This window comes from Anomaloglossus baeobatrachus, chromosome 1, assembly GCF_048569485.1.
Source record: "Anomaloglossus baeobatrachus isolate aAnoBae1 chromosome 1, aAnoBae1.hap1, whole genome shotgun sequence".
NCBI lineage: Eukaryota > Metazoa > Chordata > Amphibia > Anura > Aromobatidae > Anomaloglossus > Anomaloglossus baeobatrachus.
In genome coordinates this window covers 712975535-712999656 of record NC_134353.1, presented here as the reverse complement: position 1 = coordinate 712999656, position 24122 = coordinate 712975535, and the positions used below count along the sequence as shown (strand labels likewise).

Here is a 24122-nt window from a genome sequence, read left to right as displayed (position 1 = left end):
CGGGGGCACGATAAGAGAGGGGTGCAGAATCAGCAAATCCCCAGTGTATCAATATGAGTCCCCCTAAACAAAGTGGAGCTATTGACAAACTTAAGGAGTTCGCAAGGGGTGGTCAGGCAGATGCCCCTAAAGCCAAGAGAAATGCCACCCCAAAAGGTCAGGCACTATTGGATGACGGGTCAGAGGATAAAGATGATTTAACCCTGAGGCAGGTGTATGAACAGCTTCTACAAGCAATTTCTACAAGCAACAGCTCCCTCACAGGGAAGATTGAGCAGGTACATTCAGAGGTGGGCCTCCTGCGTCAGGACATGCAATCCCTGAGGGCCCGAACAGCGGAAGTCGAGATGCGAGTGTTTGAACTGGAGGATCAAACTGTAACACTCAAAACAAAAATGACAACAATGGCCGGATCGGCAAATGCATGGCGCCAGAAAGCAGACGATCTGGAGAACCGCATGCGTCGAAACAATATAGGAATCATAGGACTGCCAGAGCGCTCGGAAGGTCAGCATCCGGAACAATTCATGGAGGAGTGTGTAATCTCGGAGATGAGTTCTCCTCGACATTTGCGGTGGAGAGGGCGCACAGAGTTCCAACAAGGCCTCCTATTCCAGGCGCGCCACCACGTCCCTTTTTTAGCAAGGATGCTCAACTACAGAGATAGACACAGCACTCCGTCTGGCCCGACAGAAGAGCCCACTCAAGTTCAATAATGCTGCGCTCTCGATCTTTCCGGACTTTTCGGTGGACCTCCAGAAACAGAGGGCCCACTTCATGGAGGTGAAGAAGAAATTAAGGGAGCGGAACATCATCTACTCTAAGCTGTACCCTGCCCGGCTCCGCATAGTGCATGAAGGGTCGCCTCTGTTTTTTACTACACCTGCTGAGGCTGAGGACTGGCTACAGGTACCCCCAAAACCTAAGGGGCAGAAGCCATGAGATTACTTTCCTAGGTGACATTTTCTGTGCCCCCTGGCGACCCTCTTATTTCATGGTTGCTTGAAGCCCCCTTTGGAGACAGATGGGACTTCCCCGTGCCTCGAGTGATGGAGGAATTGGTTCTTGTGAAATGGGAGCCCTATCTTGTGAACCCTTATACCACCTATACCAGGACGCTGTATTCAGTGGTGGTATCCCCATTGATGTTTGAAATGTTTTACAGGACTTATCGGAAAGGTCCTGAAGTTCGATATTGGTTCTATATGTTTACAGCTGCAATTGCATTAACTTTATTTCTTTGCAGGGACAGGCTTATTACTGTTGGAGGGTTAACCACACTTACTTGCAGGGCAGAAAGCGTCTTATACCTGGGATCCTGGTTCTATAAAAAGATCTATGTGATATGGGGTCAGAGCTAATATTTATGACCTGGAATGTCAGAGGCCTTAAATTGCCCAAAAAACGTATTAAGGTATTCTCCCAAATTAAGCAAGTCAAGGACAACTGGTGGTACTGGTAGAGACTCACCTCACACGGGACACAGCCAGACTAGTAAACAAACCGTGGGTACAATGGTCGGCACGTGCGTTCCACACCAGCTACTCCAGGGGTGTCTCTCTATTGGTCCATAGACATATCCGTTGGGATGTGAAGGTGGTGAGGCGTGACCCGGAGGGGCGATTTGTGTTTATATATGCGTCTATAAACTCTAGAGATTGTGTGCTATTATGTATTTACAACCCCCCGCCAGCTCGCATCTCCATTCTTAAACAAGCAATGAGCTTTGCCCTCAATTATCCAGATGCGTATGTGTTATGTATGGGGGATTTTAATCTTGTGATGAATGAGGAGCAGGACAGGTTTCGGATGGATGGAGGGGGACAACATTCGGCCACACACTTGACTGATTTGCAGCAATGCGCGGAGGGAGGTGGGTGGATTGACCTTTGGCGACTCCGGCATCCTAACACCCGAGAATATACATGTCATTCTTCTACTAGACGCACGCTGTCCCGATTAGATTATATTTTTGGGTCGAGCAATATCGCAACCTGGGTGGATGACATGGTACACGGGGTCAGGGGCATATCAGATCACAGCCCAGTGATTCTTACTATGAAGACTAACCAAGGTGTTGGTAAACCCTTTTGGAGGTTAAACTCCTTTTGGCTAAAACTAATAGATCAAAGTGATAGAACTCTGACCCAAATAGAGGATTTCCTGGAAGCCCACCCTAAACCCTGGAATATTAACTTGGTGTGGGACACCCTTAAAGCCTACCTTAGAGGGTGTTTGTCTTCAACCATAACATATCTTAAAAGAGTGACTAAAACTGAGGATGATATAGTAGAGGGGAGACTTAGGGACTTAGAGGCAATATATATATCGGCCCCAACCGATGGAAATAGGGCGGCCTGGATGCAATCATATAGGTTATATATGCAGCACTCTGAGACCAAGTCCAAACGCAAATTGTTCTTTACCCGACAATCATATTTTGAGCTTGGAAATCAATCCAGTAAATTATTGGTATATATGGTTAGGCAACACAACACTTCAAATACAATATTGGGTATACGGAGGATGGATGGCTCAATAGCTACATCCCCTGAGGATATTTTAGAGTGCTTTTGTGAATACTATAAAACCCTATACACATCTAGAAATCCTCATGGAGTTCAAAGTTGCGTGACATATTTGTCGGATTTGGAGTTTCCCACTTTGAGTGAATCACAACGGGAGTCTCTGGAGGCGGATATCACACTGGATGAAGTGATTACTGCCATCTCGGATATGGCTAGGGGGAAATCCCCGGGTCCAGATGGCCTTCCCATAGAATTCTATAGTAAATATTGTGACCTATTGGCCCCGATTCTTTTAGAGGTTTTCTCACATTTTTCAGCCGGCGACTCTCTACCTGCCTCCTTGTACGAAGCACATATAGTTATGCTGAGGAAGGAGGGTAAAGACCCACTAGACTGCGGTTCATACCGTCCTATATCCCTAGTTAACGTGGATTACAAGATCTTTACCAAAATACTGGCGTCCAGGCTTAATTCAGTCATATTGAGTATAGTTCACCCAGATCAAACCGGATTTATGCCTGGGAAAAACACCTCTATAAATATAAGACGGGTCCAGTCCATAGTGCAATATAGCACACTGGTCCAGGAGAACGAGTGGGCCTTGGCCTCGCTGGACGCGGCCAAGGCATTTGACTCGGTAGAATGGCCATTTTTATTTGCCTGCCTCCAGAGATTCGCCCTTGGGCCTAAATTCAGTAATTGGATTCATATGTTGTATAGGTCCCCGACAGCCAGGATACTAGTCAATGGTGCTATGTCTACACCCTTCGCATTGAACCAGGGCACAAGACAGGGATGCTCTCTGTCTCCAGTATTGTTTGCACTAGTTATTGAAGCTTTGGCAATTAGAATCCGCTCTCATCCACAGATCACTGGAATCACTATAGCCGACCGAACATATCAAATAGGATTGTATGCGGATGACATGGTTGTCTTCTTAGATCGAGAGCAAGAGACTCTACCGGTGGTTATAGACACAATAGATACATTTGGGGAGTTTTCGGGACTACGCATCAACTGGGATAAGTCGGCTTTGATGCCATTAATGCATGGGTCTGGAATTTCAATGGAGGGTAGGTCACCTTTGCAAGTGGTAACTAGCTTTAAATACCTGGGAATACACATACAGAAAGACCATACACTAGACCTGCAGACGAGTATAACCCCACTTCTGGAGCACGTTAAACTTAAATATAACTTGTGGAGCAAGCTACCCCTGTCAGTGGTTGGCAGAATAAATTTAATCAAAATGATATTACTTCCAAAGCTTAGTTATACACTACAACATAGTGCAGTATCAGTACCCAAATCCTTCTTCTCAATGTTGAACTCGCTTACTACCTCTTTCATATGGGGGAAATCCAGACCCAAACTTCGGTTATCCATTTTACAGAGATCCAAAAGACTGGGAGGGATGGCTTTACCGGAGTTCTTCCTCTACTACCTCGCGGGACAGCTTAGGGCACTAGAGACTTGGATGCCTGGATGTCAGCTGCCAAACTCTGAGAGTCACTTGGCACACGCGGCTGGGACTGATTGTTTAGTCGGTTTTCTGGAATCCGAAGGACTGAGAACACCACGGCAATTACCCCTCAGGTTGGCAAGATTAGTCTGGCGACAAGCCAAGAGGGTGGTACACTTCGAAGGGGTGGTGGCGGAACTCCCATTATGGGGGAATAGCCACTTCTGGGGGAATAGCTATACTCTGACAGATCACCCCTCGGCGCAATTCTGGGCCACTCACAGCGTCAGTGCATTAGGTGATCTTTTTGTCCCGGGAACCACAACCATCAAGTCCTTTGAACAAGTCCAGATTGAATATAATGTCCCAAGATCACAATTCTTTAGATACCTGCAGATTCGCACAGCGATTCAATCCCACATACAGAAAATTGGAGTGAGGAAATTGATATCATCACTTCCTATGATAGGTATTCTAAAATCACAAGGACCTCGAGGCCTCATCTCAGGTATATATACTTACCTGTTGTCAGTGGGGGTGGAGTCGGACCCCTTGCCAGCCCAGGATAGATGGAAATCTCTAATTCTCTCTCTACAGGGAGAGGAATGGGAAGAGATATTGGAATCTCCGACTGCGGTATCCCCTTCGGTTAATAATATGTTGATTCAATGCTACATTGTCCACCAGGCATACCTTACTCCAACTCGATTATTTAGTATGGGCCGTTCTCGTACATCGGAGTGCCCGAGGTGTCATCTCTCAGGGGCAAATTTCATACATATGATTTGGAGCTGTCCCAATATATCTTCGTACTAGCGGGGAGTGACATCTCTGCTGACATCGATTGTGTCGATTCCTGTTTTGTGTGACCCTTTGATATGCCTGTTTGGGGTGGTGGAGGAAGAGTCCTGGGATCATTACATGACAATATTCCTCAGAGAGGCATTGTTTCTGGCTAGATAATTAATAGCTCTGAGGTGGATGGGAGATTCGAATCCAACTGTGAGGTCCTGGGTTAAACTAGTCAATGCAACCATAGTCTATGAGCGGGTGGTATATTATAATAGGGGGTGCCTGGGAAAATGTAACAAAATCTGGGGTTTGTGGAATTCTTCTCCAGACACACTTGCGGAGGTTTGAGGGAGATTATGCGGATAATGGTGGTTCCCGTTAGATGTTGGGATATGAAACACTGTCCAATGGTATATTAAGATATAATAATGCAATGTGGCTGTTGTTGTTCTTTCTTTCTTCCTTTTTCTATTCCTCTTTCTATCTTGTTTTCAAAATATGGTCATGCTGATAGTTACAGCTGTTCTTATGCTCAATATAAAATTAGATATATATGCAAATGATAAGAAGTTTGGATAATAACATTGTTCTATCTTAAGTGCTAAAGATATTATGCTCTTTATATGACTGTTTATTGTTATATTTTAATATTACTATCTATATACGGAGCTATCTTTATATGGCAAATGTCAGTTGTACCATGTTTGAAATTGTTAATAAAACGAAGTTAAAAAAAAAAAGAAATGGGTTAATAGAGACAATGTATTCGTATGAACCAACTAGTCAATCTATTGTGGTGGACTAGGCAAGACAGTAATTGTGGACTGGGACTATGTTTAGTGATAACCATGAATTTTTTAGAATAATTTTTTGTATGTAGAATTTTCAATAAAAAGAATATTTCATGATATCGACTCAATGTCTCCTGTTTTGTAAATATAGGTTTGTGATATCAGATGGATATAAACAAGCATGCAATTGATAGCAATTTGTTCCCCAGTATTTTTAATCTTTGCAGTTTAGTCTGAACCTTACACACACCTCTTTATTGAAATTGAAAATTTGAAGCTGATTTAAACAGCTGACATGTCTGCCTCCCAGGCACGAGTGGATCTGTGATCCACCAGCGCCTGTTAACTCCTTACATCTCGCTGTCAAAATCTGACAGCGCCATGTAACAGCGCGCCGCGGTAAGCATTCACTTACCCGGCACCTTCGGAAGTCACTTGAAATGATCATGTGGAGCTGATGGTTGTCATGGTAGCACAGGGTCATGTGATGACTTTTGTAGCTATCATGAGTCACTTCCTCTTAAACCTGGCAGAGTGTGAGAGGACAGCAGCTTTTCTGCAGAGCAGAGCAATGTTGCTCTTAGGCTGCTTTCACATTACGTTTTTTTAGCATGCGTCATGAACGTTTTTTTGCTGCAAAAGCGGATCCTGTTTTTGCAAAGAAAAATGCATCCAAACGCATGTTATTTTGCAGGATCCTGTCACTTTAAGTTTATGGGCGGGCATTGGAGTCATGTGATCGGGAGTGAGGGGAACTGAATGTGAGACTGGGAGCCGACATCTGACAGCTGTGGAGGCTCGTAACCAAGGTAAACATCGGGTAACTTGTTTGGATACCCGATATTTACATTGGTTCCGAGCGTCTGCAGCTGCTAGGAGCCAGTTCCCTGCACACGTAACCAAGGTAAACATCGGGTAACTTGCTTGGATACCCGATATTTACATTGGTTACGAGCGTCTGCAGCTGCTAGGAGCAGGGCTCCGTGCACACGTAACCAAGATAAACATCGGGTAACTAAGCCCGCGGTTACCCGATGTTTACCTTGGTTACGAGCGTCCTCCACTCTCAGGCGAGGGAGGGGGAGGGGGAGGGAGGGGGAGGGAGGAGAAGTGAGGAGAAGTGAGGGACTGATCACGCGAGGCTGGTTTCTGGGCATGCTCAGTACACCAAACAGGATCCTGTCTATCAGTATACCAGCGTTCACATGCGTTTGCATGCTGTTTAGTCAGGATCCAGCAATTTGCAGTATTTGGACGCAGCTCAAAAATGCTACAAGTAGCGTTTTTGAAAAAAGTTAAAAAACTGCAAGTCGCTGGATCCTTACGCACGCAAACGCATGTGAACGCATGTTGACGCGAGTCCATTGCAAATGCATTGAAATGAAAACGCATTTGCACTGGATCCATTTTTGCGTTAAAAAAACGTAGTGTGAAAGCAGCCTTATCTACAGAAATTAACAAGCGATCAGACTGCTGATCTTTATAGCCCCCTAGGGGGACTAGTAAAATTTAAAAAAAAAAAAAAAATTACAAAAAAAAGTAAAAAAATAAAACCCTAAAATTTCAAATCACCCCATTCACCCCAAAGAAAATTAAAGGGTTAAAAAAAATAAAATATATACACACATTTGTTATCGCCGCGTTCAGAAATGCCCAATCTATTAAAATATAAAATCAATCTGATTTGGTAAACGGCGTAGTGGCAAAATAATTCCAAACGCCAAAATTACGTTTTTTGGTTGTTGCAAATTTTGCTCAATATGCGATAAGTCAATCAAAACTTAGCATCTGAGTAAAAATGGTATTGTTAAAAACGACAGATCGAGACACAAAATGAAGCCATCACTGAGCCCTATATCCCGAAAAATGAGAACGCTACAGGTTTCGGAAAATGGCGCAAAAAGTGTGCCACTTTTTTTTGGGACAAACGTGAGAATTTTTTTAACCCCTTGGATAAAAGTAAACCTAAACATGTTTGGTATCTTCGAACCTGTACTGATCTTAGGCCTCACACCGACACATCGGTTACCATATCGTGAACACAGTGAATAAAATATCCCCAAAACAATTAGCGATTGCACATTTTTTGCACTTTTTCCGCACTTGAATTATTTTTTTAATTTTCCAGTACACTATATGGTAAAACTCATGGTTTCATTTAAAAGTACAACTCATCCCGCAAAAAATAAGCTCTTATATTGATGAAAAAGTAAGAGTTACGGCTCTCCAAATAAAGGGTGCAAAAAGCCCAACAAAAACAAAAAATCGCCCAGGGTGAAGGGGTTAATTGTTGATATATTCTGTCATTCTGAATGCTTTTAGGCACATGAATTATAAAGTTCCGCTGATGGCAGGTCCCATTGCAATTATTGACCCCTGATATCCCAGATGCACTTGATGGAAGATAAGTCTGAATACGCTGCAGGCCATTACAAGCATGGTTCTACCATGCAGGCTGCCCATAGCTCGAGAGACGTGTTGTCATGTTGAAAAATGGCTCCTGGGACACTAGAGAAATGATCATGCCGCTGGTTCCACCAACAAATCATTGTGAAGCCGAGCCTGTTCGTGTATCTGAGATGAAGACTTGAGGGGTTCGAATACAACATATTGGTCGAACTAAAGGAATTATGGAGTTTAAAGTGCCGCAGGAGCTGTTTTTCAGCACTAAAATACCAGGCCACGCATTCTTCATGCTACTATTATTCGTGCTACTGTGAGCAGCCTGTGTGCCTGTAACTTGCTATGACCTGCGTCTCTGGACTTGTCTCCCATATGGAACTTTTTTGGTCCCCAATTTTAAAAGGCACTTGCTGGCATTGGATCTTGACGATTCTTGACATTCATCAGACAACCATTAATAACCTCATTGATAGCATGCCAAAGTGTGCAAGTGCCTGTATTTCTGTACAAGGCGCTCATTTTCTATTTTGAATAAATGGAGAGGTTTTTAAAATGTTATTTTCATATCATGAACACGTCTATTGATGCTGTGACTTTCATAATTTCACGACTTTATTTTCTTGGTGTCTCAATTTCACAGTTGAGGAGTGTGTGTCCACCAATGATTGCTGACCGAAAAGCTTACTACTGATACACAAAAGGATGATTCCTTAGCCACACAACATCTCCTAATTTGTTGTATTTGTGGATATATACTGTTCTTTAATCCATGCTCCCTTTTTTTTTTTTTTTTTTTAAATATTACAGATGCTGCTTCTACAAGATCAAAACAGCAAGAGAACAAGAAAACTAAGGTGGGCTGTGGAGATCACAGTGCCACAGATGTGACGAGTGACACATATCAGACCACTACTAAGGAATCTGATGATGAGCAAAATCATCCACCTCCCAAAAAGAAGCTGAAAGTTGGTGAGTGATTTTTTTTTTTTTTTGTTAAAGCACCATTCTAGTGTTTGTTTTTTCTATTACTCTGTTGGAGTGGTGCTTTAAATGCAAGCCACTTGCCCCGTCTCACACCCAATATCGCCACCAGTCTGTCTGGCTTTTGCATTTTGTGACCTGCCAGCCCGTTGGAGGTCACATATACATCTTAATGAGCTCCTCATTCTGGCTCTTGTAGAGATGCATTTAAAGCTTGTGACGTAACTTCTCACTTCAGGCCAGACAGAAGTTACTGTCACAAGATAACTCCGCGGAACTGGAGTAGAGTCTATAAAGGTTGAAGCCACTGGAAGGTGAGTATTTGATGGGGCAGAGGGTTTAGATTTAAAGCGCCACTCCAGTGCTGAAAACCCCCAAAACGATGGAGCAGTGCTTTTAAATACTGTATTTTTCGGATTATAAGTCAAACTTTTCATCCCAAAAACTTGGGAGGAAAATGAGGGGTGTGTCTTATAATGCGAATGTAGCTTACCAGGAGGTGGAGAGTAGGGGCTGTGTTTGCTGCGGTGGGGGCTGTGCTGGCATGTGCTGTATTCAGCAGGAGGAAACAATTGCAGTATGCGGTGTATGGTCATGTAAAACGTCCCACCCATGCAAGTCAATGGGTGCAAGAAAAAAAATGGACACCATATGGACCATCTGTATGCCGTCCGTTTTTATGGATACATTACCATTATGCAGCATTGAACACTGTAAATGAACCTGTATGATTGCTGAATAATAGTTGCTGAGAAAAAAAAAACAAATACACATGTCATACGGATGCTAGACAAGAAAGCAAAATTGCACCCTCACATAGAACTTCCATGACATACGGAATACCAAATGATTTCACTGCCCATCTTTTCTGGATGTGAATGGGATGTATTTTAACTTTTTATACGCAAATGTGAGTGAACCCTAAGGCTATGTGCCCACGGGAGATTAAACCTGCGGATTTATCTGCGGAAAATCCGCTGATTTTTTGGATTTTCCAGATAAATCTGCAGGTTTCAGCATGTACAGACACACCCCATGTTATCCTATGGGACATGGGGAGTGCTGTGTCCATGCTGCTGATACGTGAGGCTGCAGAACATGCAGCGGATGTCCCGCAGCCGCATGTAATTGCATGTCAATTATTTCTGCGGAAATCCCAGCTCTCCACTATGGGGATAGGGCTGGGACTTCCGCATGTAAGCTGCCTGAGTATCCGCAGGTTTACCGCAGATATTTCGCTGTACTAGCGGCGAGCAGCTGCAGGAAACCTGCGGGCGTACCTGCGGATATATCCACAGGTACAAAGTCCCGTGGGCACATAGCCAAATAAGTGAATACTTTGACTTCTTGCTCTCCTACATTACACTGAACCATGTTGCCAGTTTCAGCACCTTTATCATTGACTACAGTAGAGTCTCATGCTAGCACATACTAGGTGTAGTGGAGTTAGTGACTATATACAGTGATTCAGCCATATTGAGTATGTATCAGCAGAGCGCTGTGGGACATATACAGCTCTTTCAATGAATTCAGTGTGCACAGGACCATGAGTTAGGTTCTCTAGAGCCACAGAGGGAGAGCTGTCAGGAAGTTCAGAAGGGCGGCAGCAAGGGAGCTAAAAAAAAAATAAAGGTAATAGAGAACATGGGACCTATTGGAACAGCCAGATAGTGTTTTTTGTTTTATTTTGTACCCGGAAGACCTCTGAGTTTTAAGGGAGGAAATCTGTGGTATATATGCATGCATTACCTGGTGACTTTACTGCAGCTTTGTCATATTTGAAGATATCTGCTACATTTTACAGACTTCATGTTTCTTTTTTACTGGACCTTGTGTGTGTGTGTGGAAATTCACATCAAACATCTGTGACAAACTTCCGATCTCTTAACATTATTTAAATTTAGAATTTTTACTTCAAATCTCTAACTTGGACTTTGCGCTTGTGTGGTTATTCCACCAATTATTCCTCTGGTGTTGACCGGTCATGACTGTGCCAAAACAGAAATGTAAAATATATATGAAGCAGCAAAAGCCACACAGATTTTTTCCTTTTGTGTGTGTGAGTTTTGACCAGTTTTCTGTGCAGAATCTGCATAAAATTAGTGTAGTCTGATCATAAACTTTTATTTACCTTTCTCTTTACTTGCATTGTATTCTTGTTGGGTAAACTGACCTCATTATCTAAACACATAACAATTTTTAACACTAGTCTGTGTTGCATTTGTGTTAAGCATGCCAGTCAGCCCGTGCCCCTTTGTCCACAATCTGGTTACATATCTAGACTGCACGGAAGGAAGTCTAGGATTTTGTATTGGGGAAATAAATTAGATACTGCAGTGGATAAGTGCAGGAGAACATGGAGATCAAGTCTAGTTTGTCTTTAGTACAACACTGTGCTTCTGTACCGCCCCGCGCTTGGCTGCAGCCCAGCTGCTCGGATCCGGGCTCGTTGGTGGGTGGCTCGAGCGCCTCCGGACCCGAGGGTCACTTCGCTTTGAAAGGGGGTGCTGGCGCTTTTGGTGGGGTGTAGGTAGGTGCACGTCCGGAGCCGTGCTTGAGTTTGTGACGCCACCCACGGGTCATGATGAAGTTGGACACCACCGCTGCAATTACTGGGCATCCGGGGGAGATGGTGGTGCAGCAAGATGTTAACCCCTCCGTGGGTAGGGATGATGGCCCCAGGACCCGTTGGGGATAGCTGGGCAGTGCGCGGCCGGATGGCACTGTTGTACTCGCGGTTATTGACACACACAAGTCTCTGGTAAACCAAGTTGATGGTGGTCGGTGCCCGCAGCCGGCTGCGTCTGGTCCCCCACCCGGTTCGGTGGGCTTGGCCTTTTTCCTGCACTGTGTTGTGTATCTGTGGCCTGCCTGCGCTTCAGCGACGTGAGTCCACTCCCCGGCTTTGAATGTCGGAAGAGCCCTTTTGCCCGCAGACGCTGGCCCGTGGAATCTCTCTGCCTGTGCGGTGGCTTTCTATCCCCCTCGGTGGGCTGTTGTCTTCAGTCGGGACTTGGATGGGAAAGGACCTATAGTCCAGACCGCAATCAGTTAATTAACTTAGTCCAGTGGATTCTGGACCTTGTTTCAGGGTCTGAGTACCCCCCCTGTGTGCTCCGGTTTCCGAGTCTGTTCCTTGGGTCGGTACTGGCGGGCCACTACCCTGTCCCGGTCCACCACGGTTCCACCCAGCAGTCTTCCCGGCTCCTGCAGGCTAAGGCCACCGTTTACCTCCTAGCCAAAGGTGCCCGGGCTCCAACCCCGGCACCTGTCAGACTGTCACAGGCCTGTCCACCTCCACTCCTCAGCACTAAAACTCATCTCTACTCAACTCCCTGTGTTTCCTGCCTCAGGCCTTCTGAACTCCTCGGTGGGCGTGGCCAACCACCTGGCTCCGCCCCCTGGTGTGTCCAGGCACTGAGGGTGGTGACTAGGTTTTAATGGTTGGCTGATGACACCTTATTGCGGGACAGGTGTAGTGCGCGGGTCTATCTGTGACTACCTGGCTAGTCCAAGGCATCACACTTCAGATTCAAAATTTATTTATTTTTTTCTCTTTGCAAAAGTGGCAAAGGAGATTGGCTAGTTTTTATGTCCATGAAGTAGTATAAGATGTACTTTCCCAGATCATACCATACAGCTGAGATTGCTCCAGCACTTGTGCAATGCATTCCATATTTTTAACCCACCACTTGTCTGGGTGCCATTGAGCATAACCATACGACTTACTCATGTGGAATCTGTTTTTTTTACTTTAGAAATTGACTCTTCAAGCGCTGCCCTTTCCAGTGACTCAAAAGCCACTTCTGAAAGTACCAAATCAGCTAATGTGAAGCCAGACAAAATGGAAGAGACCCTGACCTGCATTATTTGCCAGGAATTGCTGCACGACTGTGTTAGGTATGTTAACATGTTTTCAGTTTGCCTGAACTTTTCTTATTGTCAAATGATGGATTTATCAGTTAATTTTATCTGGTCAGTGCTGCCCAGTGTATCTCCAAGATTGCAAAAGGGGTGCTGCTGTAATGCAAACCTGGGCTCCTGCAACAACTGCCAGGATCGAAGAGCAGTCTCTAGCAGTTTAACCCATTAGACTCCATAGTTAATAGCTCCTGCAGCATTGAAGTCCTTTGACACAGAGAGTTGTTACCAGTTATTTGCCCTGCAAAGTGGTACCATGGCCGTAAGGGGGGTTAAAGTGGTGGTCTACTATTTTTATATTGATGGCTTATCCTTGGGATATGTTGTCAATATCCGATCTGTCAGGGATCAGCTTTTCCCAAAACTGGTAGTGGCCAGATATGATCAGTTGTGGAGCTGCACAGCTCTGTCAACTGTATAGCGGTCGCACTGGCATATTGCTGATCTACTCCTGTTTATTCAGATTTGGGTGGATGTGCAGTACCAAGCCGCAGCCACTATACTATTGAGAAAGCCTTGTAGTTCTGCTCTACAACACATCACTTCTGGTTGCTGCCGCCGGCGAGAATAGCTGATCGGCAAAGGTGTCGCATGTCGCACCACCCACTGATCTGATATTGACGACCTATCCAAAGTATCGGACAACTCCTTTACTAATGGTGCCTAGGTCTGCCGTAGTATCGGCTAATAGGCCGTGCCTGAGTTATATAATGTATTTACCAATGTAAATAGTCATTCTGCAATGTTTCCTATTGAGCTGCATGGCGGTTATGCTTGTAGTTTTATTCTAAATATGGAGAAAAAACAAAAAGTCAGCACCAAATGTGCACTTCAGCACTAAACATTCCAAACTGTACTTATTCTAAAAAAATTTTTGAGATTTTTGGCAAAAAATTGCAATTTCTTGAGCTGCCTCGCCACGTCACGGCAAATCTCATTTGAGGCAGTCCTACACTAAAATATTTTTATAAAATGTGCCATACGGCCTCACTATGAATAGTAGAACTGCTCTTAGCAGCACTCACCTGGTCTATTTCAATCCCGTACCCATGACTGAGTCATGGCTGTGGGCGGGACAGGTCCAAGCAAATGCTGCATGAAGTAAATAGCCTGTGGACAAAGCCTGATGACTTAATGTGAACAGTCACCAACCACCAAAATCTAGACAGATGGAATACATCCCAAATTGGGGTGCATAGCAAGGTGGAGGTCAACCACCGACCAATTCAATGAAGAAAAAACAAAAAGCCAGCACCAAATGTGCACTTCAGCACTAAACATTCCAAACTGTACTTATTATAAAAAAAGATACTAAATATGCCCTGATATACCCAATAGAAGTAGTGATGCAAATGTCCATATTATGCGCATATTGCAAAGGAACAGAACTGGCAGGAATTAAATAACGAAACATAAAATGGGCCTTAATGCATTGTTCAGTTACTTCTTCTATATGGAGTTATTTTGGTTGGATCAAATTGTTTATTAGAAGATCTTTGATATAAATACAGTAATTTCTTCTCACGGTCATGTTGTTTGTACTAAGCAGTTAGTTTTGTATAATGGTTTCTTGCTTTTCTAGTTTGCAGCCATGTATGCACACTTTTTGTGCGGCCTGTTATTCTGGCTGGATGGAGCGCTCCTCCCTCTGCCCTACCTGCAGATGTCCTGTAGAGCGCATTTGTAAAAACCACATACTTAACAATCTAGTGGAAGCGTATCTTCTCCAGCACCCAGGCAAGTTACGTTCTATAATTGTCATTCTTCAGTATTAGAATGTCTGTTCAAATCCATATATTTCTGATTAATTCTTCCCTCCTAAACCCAGAAAAGTGTCGTAGTGAGGAAGACAGACGTAGCATGGATGCTCGAAATAAAATCACACAAGATATGCTGCAGCCGAAGGTGCGTCGATCGTTTTCTGATGAAGAAGGAAGTTCTGAGGATCTGCTTGAGCTATCGGATGTCGACAGTGAATCTTCAGACATTAGGTTTGTGAGGGTCTATCATTTTGTAGAACTGGGTCTTTGTTATTACGCTTGTTTTGTTTAGTTTTTTATTTTCTCAGATCTTAGGCTATGTGCGCACGTTGCGTACAGTCACTGCAGAAATTTCTGCAGCGATCTGAAGAGCACATGTGCGCTTTAAATCGCTGCAGAAATGTCCGTAGTGAAAGCCGATTCCATGCGCTCTGCCTGCAGCTCCTCCCATAGACAGAACAGGAGCTGCCGGCAAAGCGCAGGAAAGAAGTGACATGTCACTTCTTTTTACGCAGCGCTTCAGCAGTAGCCGAAGCGCTGCGCTCTTAAACGCCACGTGCGCACAGCCCCTGCACAATCTCCATAGACTGTGCAGGGGACGCAGGACGCATGCAGTTACGCTGCGCTACAAAGCGCAGCGTAACTGCATGTATTTACGCAACGTGCGCACATAGCCTTACTTTGCATGGTCTTGGCAAAAATATTGATGGAGATTGCAGTGTTATTTTATTATTTGTAATTGTTTTGTCTAGCTATAATTAAGTGTTCAGTGTAATTCTTCTCCACCCTCAGCCAGCCCTACACAGTGTGTCGGCAGTGCCCAGGGTATGGTAGACACAATTTGCAGCCACATCCTTATCCACTTCCAATTGAGACTGAAGCAATGCGGATATTACCTGATGCCCCTTCTACCTCTGCCAACTTTCCTGCAGGTTTGTATGCAATTTCCTACATTGATGTCTCTGGGCAATGTAATATGCCAATATGGCAATAGTAATAAACTTAGTTATGGATAATAAAAGCAGAAAAAAAGATTTGCTTTCAGTGTTTAAGGCCACGTCTCACTAAACGACATCGCTAGCGACATCGCTGCTGAGTCACGGTTTTTGTGACGCAACAGCGATCTTGCTAGCGATGTCGCTGTGTGTGACATCCAGCAACGACCTGGCCTCTGCTGTGAGGTCGCCGATCGTTGCTGATTGTCCTGGACCATTTTTTGGTCATTGCTCTCCTGCTGTGAAGCACACATCGCTGTGTTTGACAGCGAGAGAGCAACGATCTGAATGTGCAGGGAGCTGGTAACCAAGGTACACATCGGGAAACCAAGCAAAGCGCTTTGCTTGGTTAGCCGATATTACCTTGGTTACCAGCGTCCGCAGCTTCTAGAAGCCGGCTCCCTGCTCACGTAGCCAAGGTACACATCAGGTAACTATAAGCAAAGCGCTTTGCTTAGTAACCCGATGTGTACTATGGTTACTAAGCACAGCGTCGTTACATGGGTCACTGGTGGCTGATCTCTGATCGCTGTGGAGATCTGCATGATTGACAGCTCATCAGCGACTATGTAGCGACGCTCCAGCGATCCCTGCCAGGTCAGATCGTTGGTGGGATCGCTGGAGCGTTGCTTAGTTTGACTGTACCTTTTAGTCTTCCAATTTTTCTGTATTCTCTAAAGTGGTTTTAGTCTTGCTGACAATGTATGGTTTTCTCCTAAACCTTATGCTTTTTTGCTGCTACTCTGGCTGGTGGACTTTGCATGCCCAATTATAGACATAAATGTGGTGAAGGGCCCTTGTTGCAGGCCGTTGTCTAATAGCCAAAGATGGGTCTCGTCTGATAGACAAGTCTATTGATGATTTCCTGGGACACATACAGAACAATGAACAATTGTGTCTAATATTAATCACAGTGTATCATATAGAATTTTCTTCATAGTTCCTATGGGAGACCCAGACCATGGGTGTATAGCTTCTGCCTCCGGAGGACACACAAAGTACTACACTAAAAAGTGTAGCTCCTCCCTCCGAGCATATACACCCCCTGGATAACCAAATATAGCCAGTTCAATGCTTTGTGTTCAGGAGGCACACATCCACACATGCATTCTCATCTGATTTTTGATTTTAAAGAGTTTGAAGAAAAGCGGGTCCAAGCCTGGACCCCCGGCATGTCCCTTCTCACCCCACTGTGTCGGCGGTGTTGTTAAGGTTGATTTCAGGGCTGGAGCCTTACATGCCGCGCTCCTTCACCATCCCTCGGGCTCTGGCTTGAAGTGGGAGCCAGCACGGTTCTCACTGCCTTGCAGGAGACCGGTCTCCATCCGCAGCCCTTTCAGGATCCTGCCGGACGGAGCACTCATCCCTCAGGGACCTGGCCCTGCGTCTCACAAGCTAAGTATTTGAGACGTTATTGTCGGGGGGTCCCTTGCACTTTATTGTTGGGGAGAGTGTGTTATTTACCCTTTGTGACATTTCCGGCCGGTTCTCTGGTTTTCACCTGAGAACCGCGCCGAGGGTGCCTGCGCGCCGGCCGCATTGTAAAATTTAGGCCCCGGCTTCGCCTGAGGCCTAGTTTCGTTTTCACTGCCCCTGCATGTCAGTCATGCAGAGGGACAGTGCGGCTCCACCCACCGGCCGTTCGGCACAGGGGAGGACACTCCTCTCTGAGGAGATGTTTCCCTCCCCTGTATATCTCCTTGGCCCTCCGGATCCCGCTCTTTGACTAGACCCCGCCCCCTCTCCTCGCTCCGGCGCCATTTTATCAGCGTTCTCACACCGATCGGCGCTGGCTGCAGCATCTCTGCTAATCTGTCTGGGGGTCCGAGCTGTGGGATCCGGAGGGGACACAAACGGTCTGGTAAGCCACAACCTCCGGTTGTGGACCTTCTTATACGCTCTCTGGGGGTCATTCTGGCTCAGAGCCCCCACCTCAGCAGCATGTCTCACACTAGGAGCAAGGCTGCAAGGCTGTACTCAATATGCACTGCATGTAAGCTCGTACTGCCTGAACCGAGCACATATCCACATTGTGATGCCTGCTCTAACATGGTGGTGCCTCAGCCTGGAGTCTCCCCAGTGGTCCCTCCGGCTGCTCCGGTCCCGGTGGCTGAACCCCCGGCTTGGGTAGAATCCTTCTCTAAGTCTATCTCCCAGTCCTTTGCCGACTCCATGGGAGAGTTGTCCCGGACTCTGCTGAGCATGCATCAGCCCCCTTCTCAGGGCGCCTCTGCTGCTACAGCTTGCTCTGCAGAGCTCACAGAGGATTCTTCATCTGCTCCCAGACCCCGTCCTCCTAAAAGGAGACGCAGGGTCCCCTCTCCTTCCTCGTCCCGCGGCTCTGATTCACGAGCTGACTCGCAGGACGAGGAGGATATCTTTTCTAGGGGCTCGGACGCTACCTCCATGTGCCCCATTGATCTGACCGAGGGTGACGCAGATGTTAGTGATTTGATTGCATCCATTAATTCTGTACTGGACCTCAATCTGCCAGTATCAGAGGAGCAACCCTCTCTGGCAGAAAAGCACCAGTTTACCTTGCCTAAGAGAACAAGGAGTGTGTTCTTTAACCACTCCAGTTTTCAGGCCACTGTTACCAAGCCCAGGGCCTGTCCTGACAAACGCTTCCCAAAGCGTGGTTCTGATGACCGTTTTCCTTTTCCACCAGAGGTGGTCAAGGAGTGGGCTCACTCACCTAAGGTAGACCCTCCGGTGTCTAGACTCTCAGCCCGGACAGTTGTATCAGTGGCTGATGGCACCTCACTTAAGGATCCCACTGACCGCCAGGTTGACCTTCTGGCCAAATCTGTATATGAGGCGGCAGGGGCCTCGTTCTCCCCATCTTTTGCAGCAGTGTGGGCTCTCAAGGCCATCTCTGCTTCTCTGGAGGAGATGCATTCCCTCACTAGGGACTCTATGCCTGAAATGGTTGCCTTAACTTCCCAGGCTTCAGCCTTTTCATCCTACGCCATGTCTGCCATGCTGGAGGCTTCTCACCGCACTGCGGTGGCTTCGGCTAATTCCCTCTCTATCCGCAGGATCTTGTGGCTTCGAGAGTGGAAGGCAGACGCTTCTTCCAAGAAGTACCTGGCTGGGCTCCCATTTGCTGGGTCCAGGCTGTTCGGTGAACAACTGGATGAGATTATTAAGGAAGCTACTGCCGGGAAGAGTACTTCCTTGCCACAGTCTAAAACCAGGAAACCTGTCCGGGGCAGGAACCAGTCGAGGTTTCGTTCCTTTCGTTCCTCTAACTGGTCGTCCTCTAAGCCCTCGGCCTCGTCCACTAACTCAGCCAAGGACCAGAAGCCCAACTGGCACATGAAGCCGCGTCCTCAGAAGTCCGCAGGAGCTGCTGCCACCAAGGCAGCCTCCTCTTGACTATCTGGCCGAGCCAGCAACGTCCTTGGTCGGTGGCAGGCTCTCCCACTTTGGCGACGTGTGGTTTCAACACGTCTCCGATCAGTGGGTGCGGGATATCATCTCCCACGGCTACAGGATAGAATTCTCTTCCAGCCCGCCAAACAGATTTTTTCTGTCAACTCCCCCCTGCTCCAAGGCCGCCGCCTTCTCACAGGCCGTGGCATCCTTGCAGGCCAACGGATTAATTGTACCGGTTCCCGCCCGGGAACGGTTCAGAGGTTTCTACTCAAATCTCTTCCTAGTCCCCAAAAAGGACTGTTCCTTCCGGCCCATCCTGGATCTCAAGCTTCTCAACAAGCATGTTCAGGTGCGGCATTTTCGCATGGAGTCTCTGCGATCAGTCATTGCCTCAATGACCCAAGGAGATTTCCTGGCATCCATCGACATCAGAGATGCCTATCTGCATGTGCCAATTGCAGTCTCACACCAGCGTTGGCTACGTTTTGCAATCGGAGAGGAACATTTCCAATTCGTGGCTCTCCCCTTCGGGTTAGCCACGGCCCCTCGAGTATTCACCAAGGTCATGGCAGCAGTGGTTGCGGTTCTGCACCTCCAGGGGTTGGCAGTGATTCCTTACCTGGACGACCTTCTAGTCAAGGCTTCATCCAGTGCAGACTGTCAGAGGAGTGTCTCGCTCACTCTCGCCACTCTTGTTCAATTCGGGTGGCTTGTCAATCTGCCCAAGTCCACTCTGACTCTGACCCAGAAACTCACGTACCTAGGGATGCAATTCGAGACTCTGCCGGCCCTTGTCAAGCTGCCCTTAGTCAAACAGCAGTCCCTCCATCTGGCGGTGCGCTCTCTGCTGAGGCCCCGCCGTCATTCCATCAGGCACCTAATGCAGGGTCAGATGGTGGCGTCAATGGAAGCGGTTCCCTTTGCCCAGTTCCATCTGCGTCCTCTGCAGCTGGACATTCTCCGCTGTTGGGACAAGCGGACTTCTTCCTTGCACTGGTTGGTGGCTCTGTCGCCACAGACCAGGGGCTCTCTTCAGTGGTGGCTTCGGCCCCTCTCTGTCTCAGGGACGCTCCTTCCTGGCCCCGTCCTGGGTGATCCTCACCACGGATGCCAGTCTATCCGGCTGGGGAGCAGTATATCTCCACCACCGAGCACAGGGCACTTGGACTCCGTCCGAATCAGCCTTCTCGATCAATGTGCTGGAAATCAGAGCTGTGCTCCTAGCTCTCGTAGCCTTTCACCACCTGTTGGCGGGCAAGCACATTCGAGTCCAGTCAGACAACGCGACAGCTGTTGCCTACATCAATCACCAGGGCGGGACTCGCAGCCGCCTGGCAATGTTGGAGGTTCAACGCATCCTTCAGTGGACGGAGGACTCAAAGTCCACCATATCCGCAGTCCACATCCCAGGCGTAGAAAACTGGGAGGCAGATTATCTCAGCCGTCAAACCGTGGACAGCGGCGAGTGGGCTCTGCATCCGGCAGTGTTTCGGTCAATCTGCCGCAAGTGGGGCACTCCGGACGTGGATCTAATGGCATCCCGGCACAACAACAAGGTCCTGGTTTACGTGGCTTGCTCCCACGATCCTCGGGCCTTTGCAGCGGACGCGCTGGTTCAAGATTGGTCCCAGTTTCGTCTGTCTTACGTGTTTCCCCCTCTAGCTCTCTTGCCCAGAGTCCTGCGCAAGATCAGAATGGAGGGCCGTCGGGTCATCCTCATTGCTCCAGACTGGCCCAGGCGAGCTTGGTACCCAGACCTGCTCCATCTGTCCGTAGAGGTGCCGTGGCATCTCCCGGACCGCCCAGACCTTCTCTCACAAGGTCCGTTTTTCCGCCAGAATTCTGCGGCTCTCATGTTGACGGCGTGGCTCTTGAGTCCTGGATCTTGACGACTTCTGGCATTCCTCCTGAAGTCATCTCCACTATGACTCTGGCTCGGAAGTCTTCCTCGGCCAAAATTTATCACAGGACTTGGAGAATTTTCCTGTCCTGGTGTCGTTCTTCCGGCCATGCCCCTTGGCCTTTTTCCTTGCCGACCATCCTGTCCTTTCTACAGTCCGGTCTGCAGCTAGGACTATCCCTCAATTCCCTCAAGAGACAGGTCTCGGCTCTCAGTGTTGTTCCAGCGGCGTATCGCCCGGCTGGCTCAGGTGCGCACCTTTATTCAGGGCGCATCTCACATCATTCCGCCTTACCGGCGGCCTTTGGATCCCTGGGACCTTAATCTGGTCCTCACGGCTTTGCAGAAACCCCCCTTTGAGCCTCTTAGGGAGGTTTCTTTGTTTCGTCTTTCACAGAAAGTCGTCTTTCTAGTGGCCATAACTTCCCTCAGGAGAGTCTCTGATTTAGCTGCGCTCTCTTTGGAGTCACCTTTTTTGGTTTTTCATCAAGACAAGGTGGTTCTCCGTCCGACTCCGGACTTTCTCCCTAAGGTGGTATCTCCTTTCCACCTTAACCAGGACATTTCATTGCCTTCCTTTTGTCCGGCTCCTGTTCATCGCTTTGAAAAAGCGTTGCATACTTTAGATCTGGTGCGGGCGCTCCGGATTTATGTGTCACGCACCGCTGTTTTTAGGCGGTGCACCTCTCTTTTTGTGCTGACCACAGGTCGGCGTAAGGGCCTCTCGGCTTCTAAACCGACCCTGGCTCGTTGGATTAGGTCGGCCATTTCTGATGCCTACCAGTGTACTCAAGTGCCTCCCCCGCCGGGGATCAAGGCACACTCGACCAGAGCTGTCGGTGCCTCTTGGGCTTTCAGGCACCAGGCTACGGCTCAGCAGGTCTGTCAGGCTGCCACTTGGTCTAGTCTGCACACCTTTTCGAAGCACTACAAAGTGCATGCTCATGCTTCGGCAGATGCGAGCTTGGGCAGACGCATCCTTCAGGCGGCTGTCGCCCATTTGTGAAGTTAGGTTTCGCCTACTTCTCAGTTTTCTGTTTATTTCCCACCCATAGACTGCTTTGAGACGTCCCATGGTCTGGGTCTCCCATAGGAACGATGAAGAAAAAGAGAATTTTGTTTACTTACCGTAAATTCTTTTTCTTATAGTTCCGTAATGGGAGACCCAGCACCCTCCCTGTTGCTTGTTGGCAGTTTCTTGTTCCGCGTGTTATCACCGGCTGTTGTTGTAGACAGAGGCTCCGGTTGTTCCGGTTTTTTGCTCTTTCTCTACTTGTGGGTGGCTATTCTCCTTCAGCTTTTGCACTAAACTGGCTATATTTGGTTATCCAGGGGGTGTATATGCTCGGAGGGAGGAGCTACACTTTTTAGTGTAGTACTTTGTGTGTCCTCCGGAGGCAGAAGCTATACACCCATGGTCTGGGTCTCCCAATACGGAACTATAAGAAAAATAATTTACGGTAACTAAACAAAATTCTTTTTATTTTCCGTGCAGTTGCCCAGGAATACGTATGTTCTTCCCAGGGAAGTCATGTGATATGTACGTGTTGCTTCCAGCCAATGCCAGACAGAAGGAGCGAACGAGAGCAGAATCCACACGTGGCACCTCAGCAATGTAAGTAGTGTACCAAGTTTGGAGATTTTATTTATTATTTTTTTTTTTTACTAGTTGCTTTGATTTCCCATGTGCTGAGTCTACAATAGCTGTAGACTCTTTTTGTGATCTACCCTAACATAAATATCAGTGTCTTTGCAACATCACAAAGGGTTTTGCAAATAAAAAGGCCAAATTGCCTTCCAGCCCATCACAAGTTTCTTTTCCTCCAGGTTTTTTCAGATGTGTGCATCTCCATGACCGTCTTTTGCTTTCGCAGGCACTGTATGTTTGCAGTCTTTCTGTCACATGTATTGGGGATGCTCCAGAATGGGCTGCTTAGGCTGTCTTGCACCATTTTGTGGTAAGCTGCTTATGCTTGTGCCAGATTGCTATTTGTCTTATTTAGTGTTCCAAAACCATAGTATATAACCCAATATAGGTAAAGACAACTCGTAATGTACACCATATATTATTATTATTATTATTATTATTATTATTATTATTAAGAGATGGGGAATATTTTATCTTTCGGATAGGTCGTCGTCATAATCATCATCATCATCATCAGTGTTGGGGGTCTGTCACCCACTGATCATCTGTTATAAGCTTCAGTACCGGCCATATATAAACACATGGAGCTGCATTGTCCATTCAGCATATAGTAGCTGGGTACTGCAGATCAATTCCTTTTTTCTTGAATGGAAGCTGTTCTGCAGTAGCCACTACAAATTGAGTGGACACTTCAGATACAGCTCTGGCCAATGTGTTTACAACTGGCTTCCTCAGGAGTGTAACAATTGATCCCCACTAATCTGATATTAATGACCTACACTCTGGATAGATTAGGTCCCCAATGTATTCTGACCAGATATTTAAGTGGGATCAATCCATCAAACAGTCAGCGTAAATCTGAATAAAAGGACACCTTTTCCTATTTGTACAGCTCGGTAGTTATACATTTCAGCATTCTCAACTAGTTTTCATTGTAAATGTCATGCTTTACACATAAGTGGATTGTTCGTTTCCCAGGAACCAAATAATGCACACTACATGTACAGAAATATGTATATCACATCGAACTATCATGAATTCTCTTTTCAGCTTTATTCCCAAACTGATTTATTTGTATTAAGGACACAAGTGGTTTATGCATGTTCCTTAGTTAAATTAAGTCAATTGTTTTTATTTCTTCTTTTAAGAGTTAAATCTTGGAGAAAAATGTTTGGACTCAGTACTGAACAATAACAACTATGAGTCTGACATTCTAAAGGTAAGATGCATTGATGCGCAAGGTAACTAACAAAACTGTGGACATGTGCTGTTATACAGACGTCAGGATAGTAGAAAAAATAAATTGATGCTCTCACCCCACCACTCACCTGCCCCTCACAGCTACTGTTATAAGGTTGACTCAGTACCTGCTGATTTACTGCTACCTGGCCCTTTCTCAATACGCCATAAATATTGGCTCAGCCAATCAATGGTTGCTGCAATGTCCCGATCCACCTTAAATTATTCAGTGATTGGCTCAGCGAGCAGCTGCTGACATTTCTGGTTTAAGATGAGATTAGGACGCAAAAAACAGTGAAGACTTGATAAGCATTGGAACTAGCA

At 46.6% G+C, this 24122-nt stretch overlaps 1 protein-coding gene across 3 annotated transcripts in view; it reads left to right on the top strand.

Annotated features, from left to right (window-relative positions):
• Positions 1 to 24122, top strand: part of CHFR (checkpoint with forkhead and ring finger domains) — a 110289-nt gene that overhangs the window by 44447 nt on the left and 41720 nt on the right. For all 3 annotated transcript variants that reach the window (XM_075321841.1, XM_075321824.1, XM_075321833.1), the window contains 8 exons: positions 8784 to 8945; positions 12716 to 12857; positions 14461 to 14615; positions 14707 to 14869; positions 15431 to 15570; positions 22407 to 22526; positions 22786 to 22869; positions 23708 to 23778. In XM_075321841.1, coding sequence (XP_075177956.1) covers positions 8784 to 8945; positions 12716 to 12857; positions 14461 to 14615; positions 14707 to 14869; positions 15431 to 15570; positions 22407 to 22526; positions 22786 to 22869; positions 23708 to 23778 — 1037 coding nt within the window. The remainder of the gene's footprint in view (positions 1 to 8783; positions 8946 to 12715; positions 12858 to 14460; positions 14616 to 14706; positions 14870 to 15430; positions 15571 to 22406; positions 22527 to 22785; positions 22870 to 23707; positions 23779 to 24122) is intronic.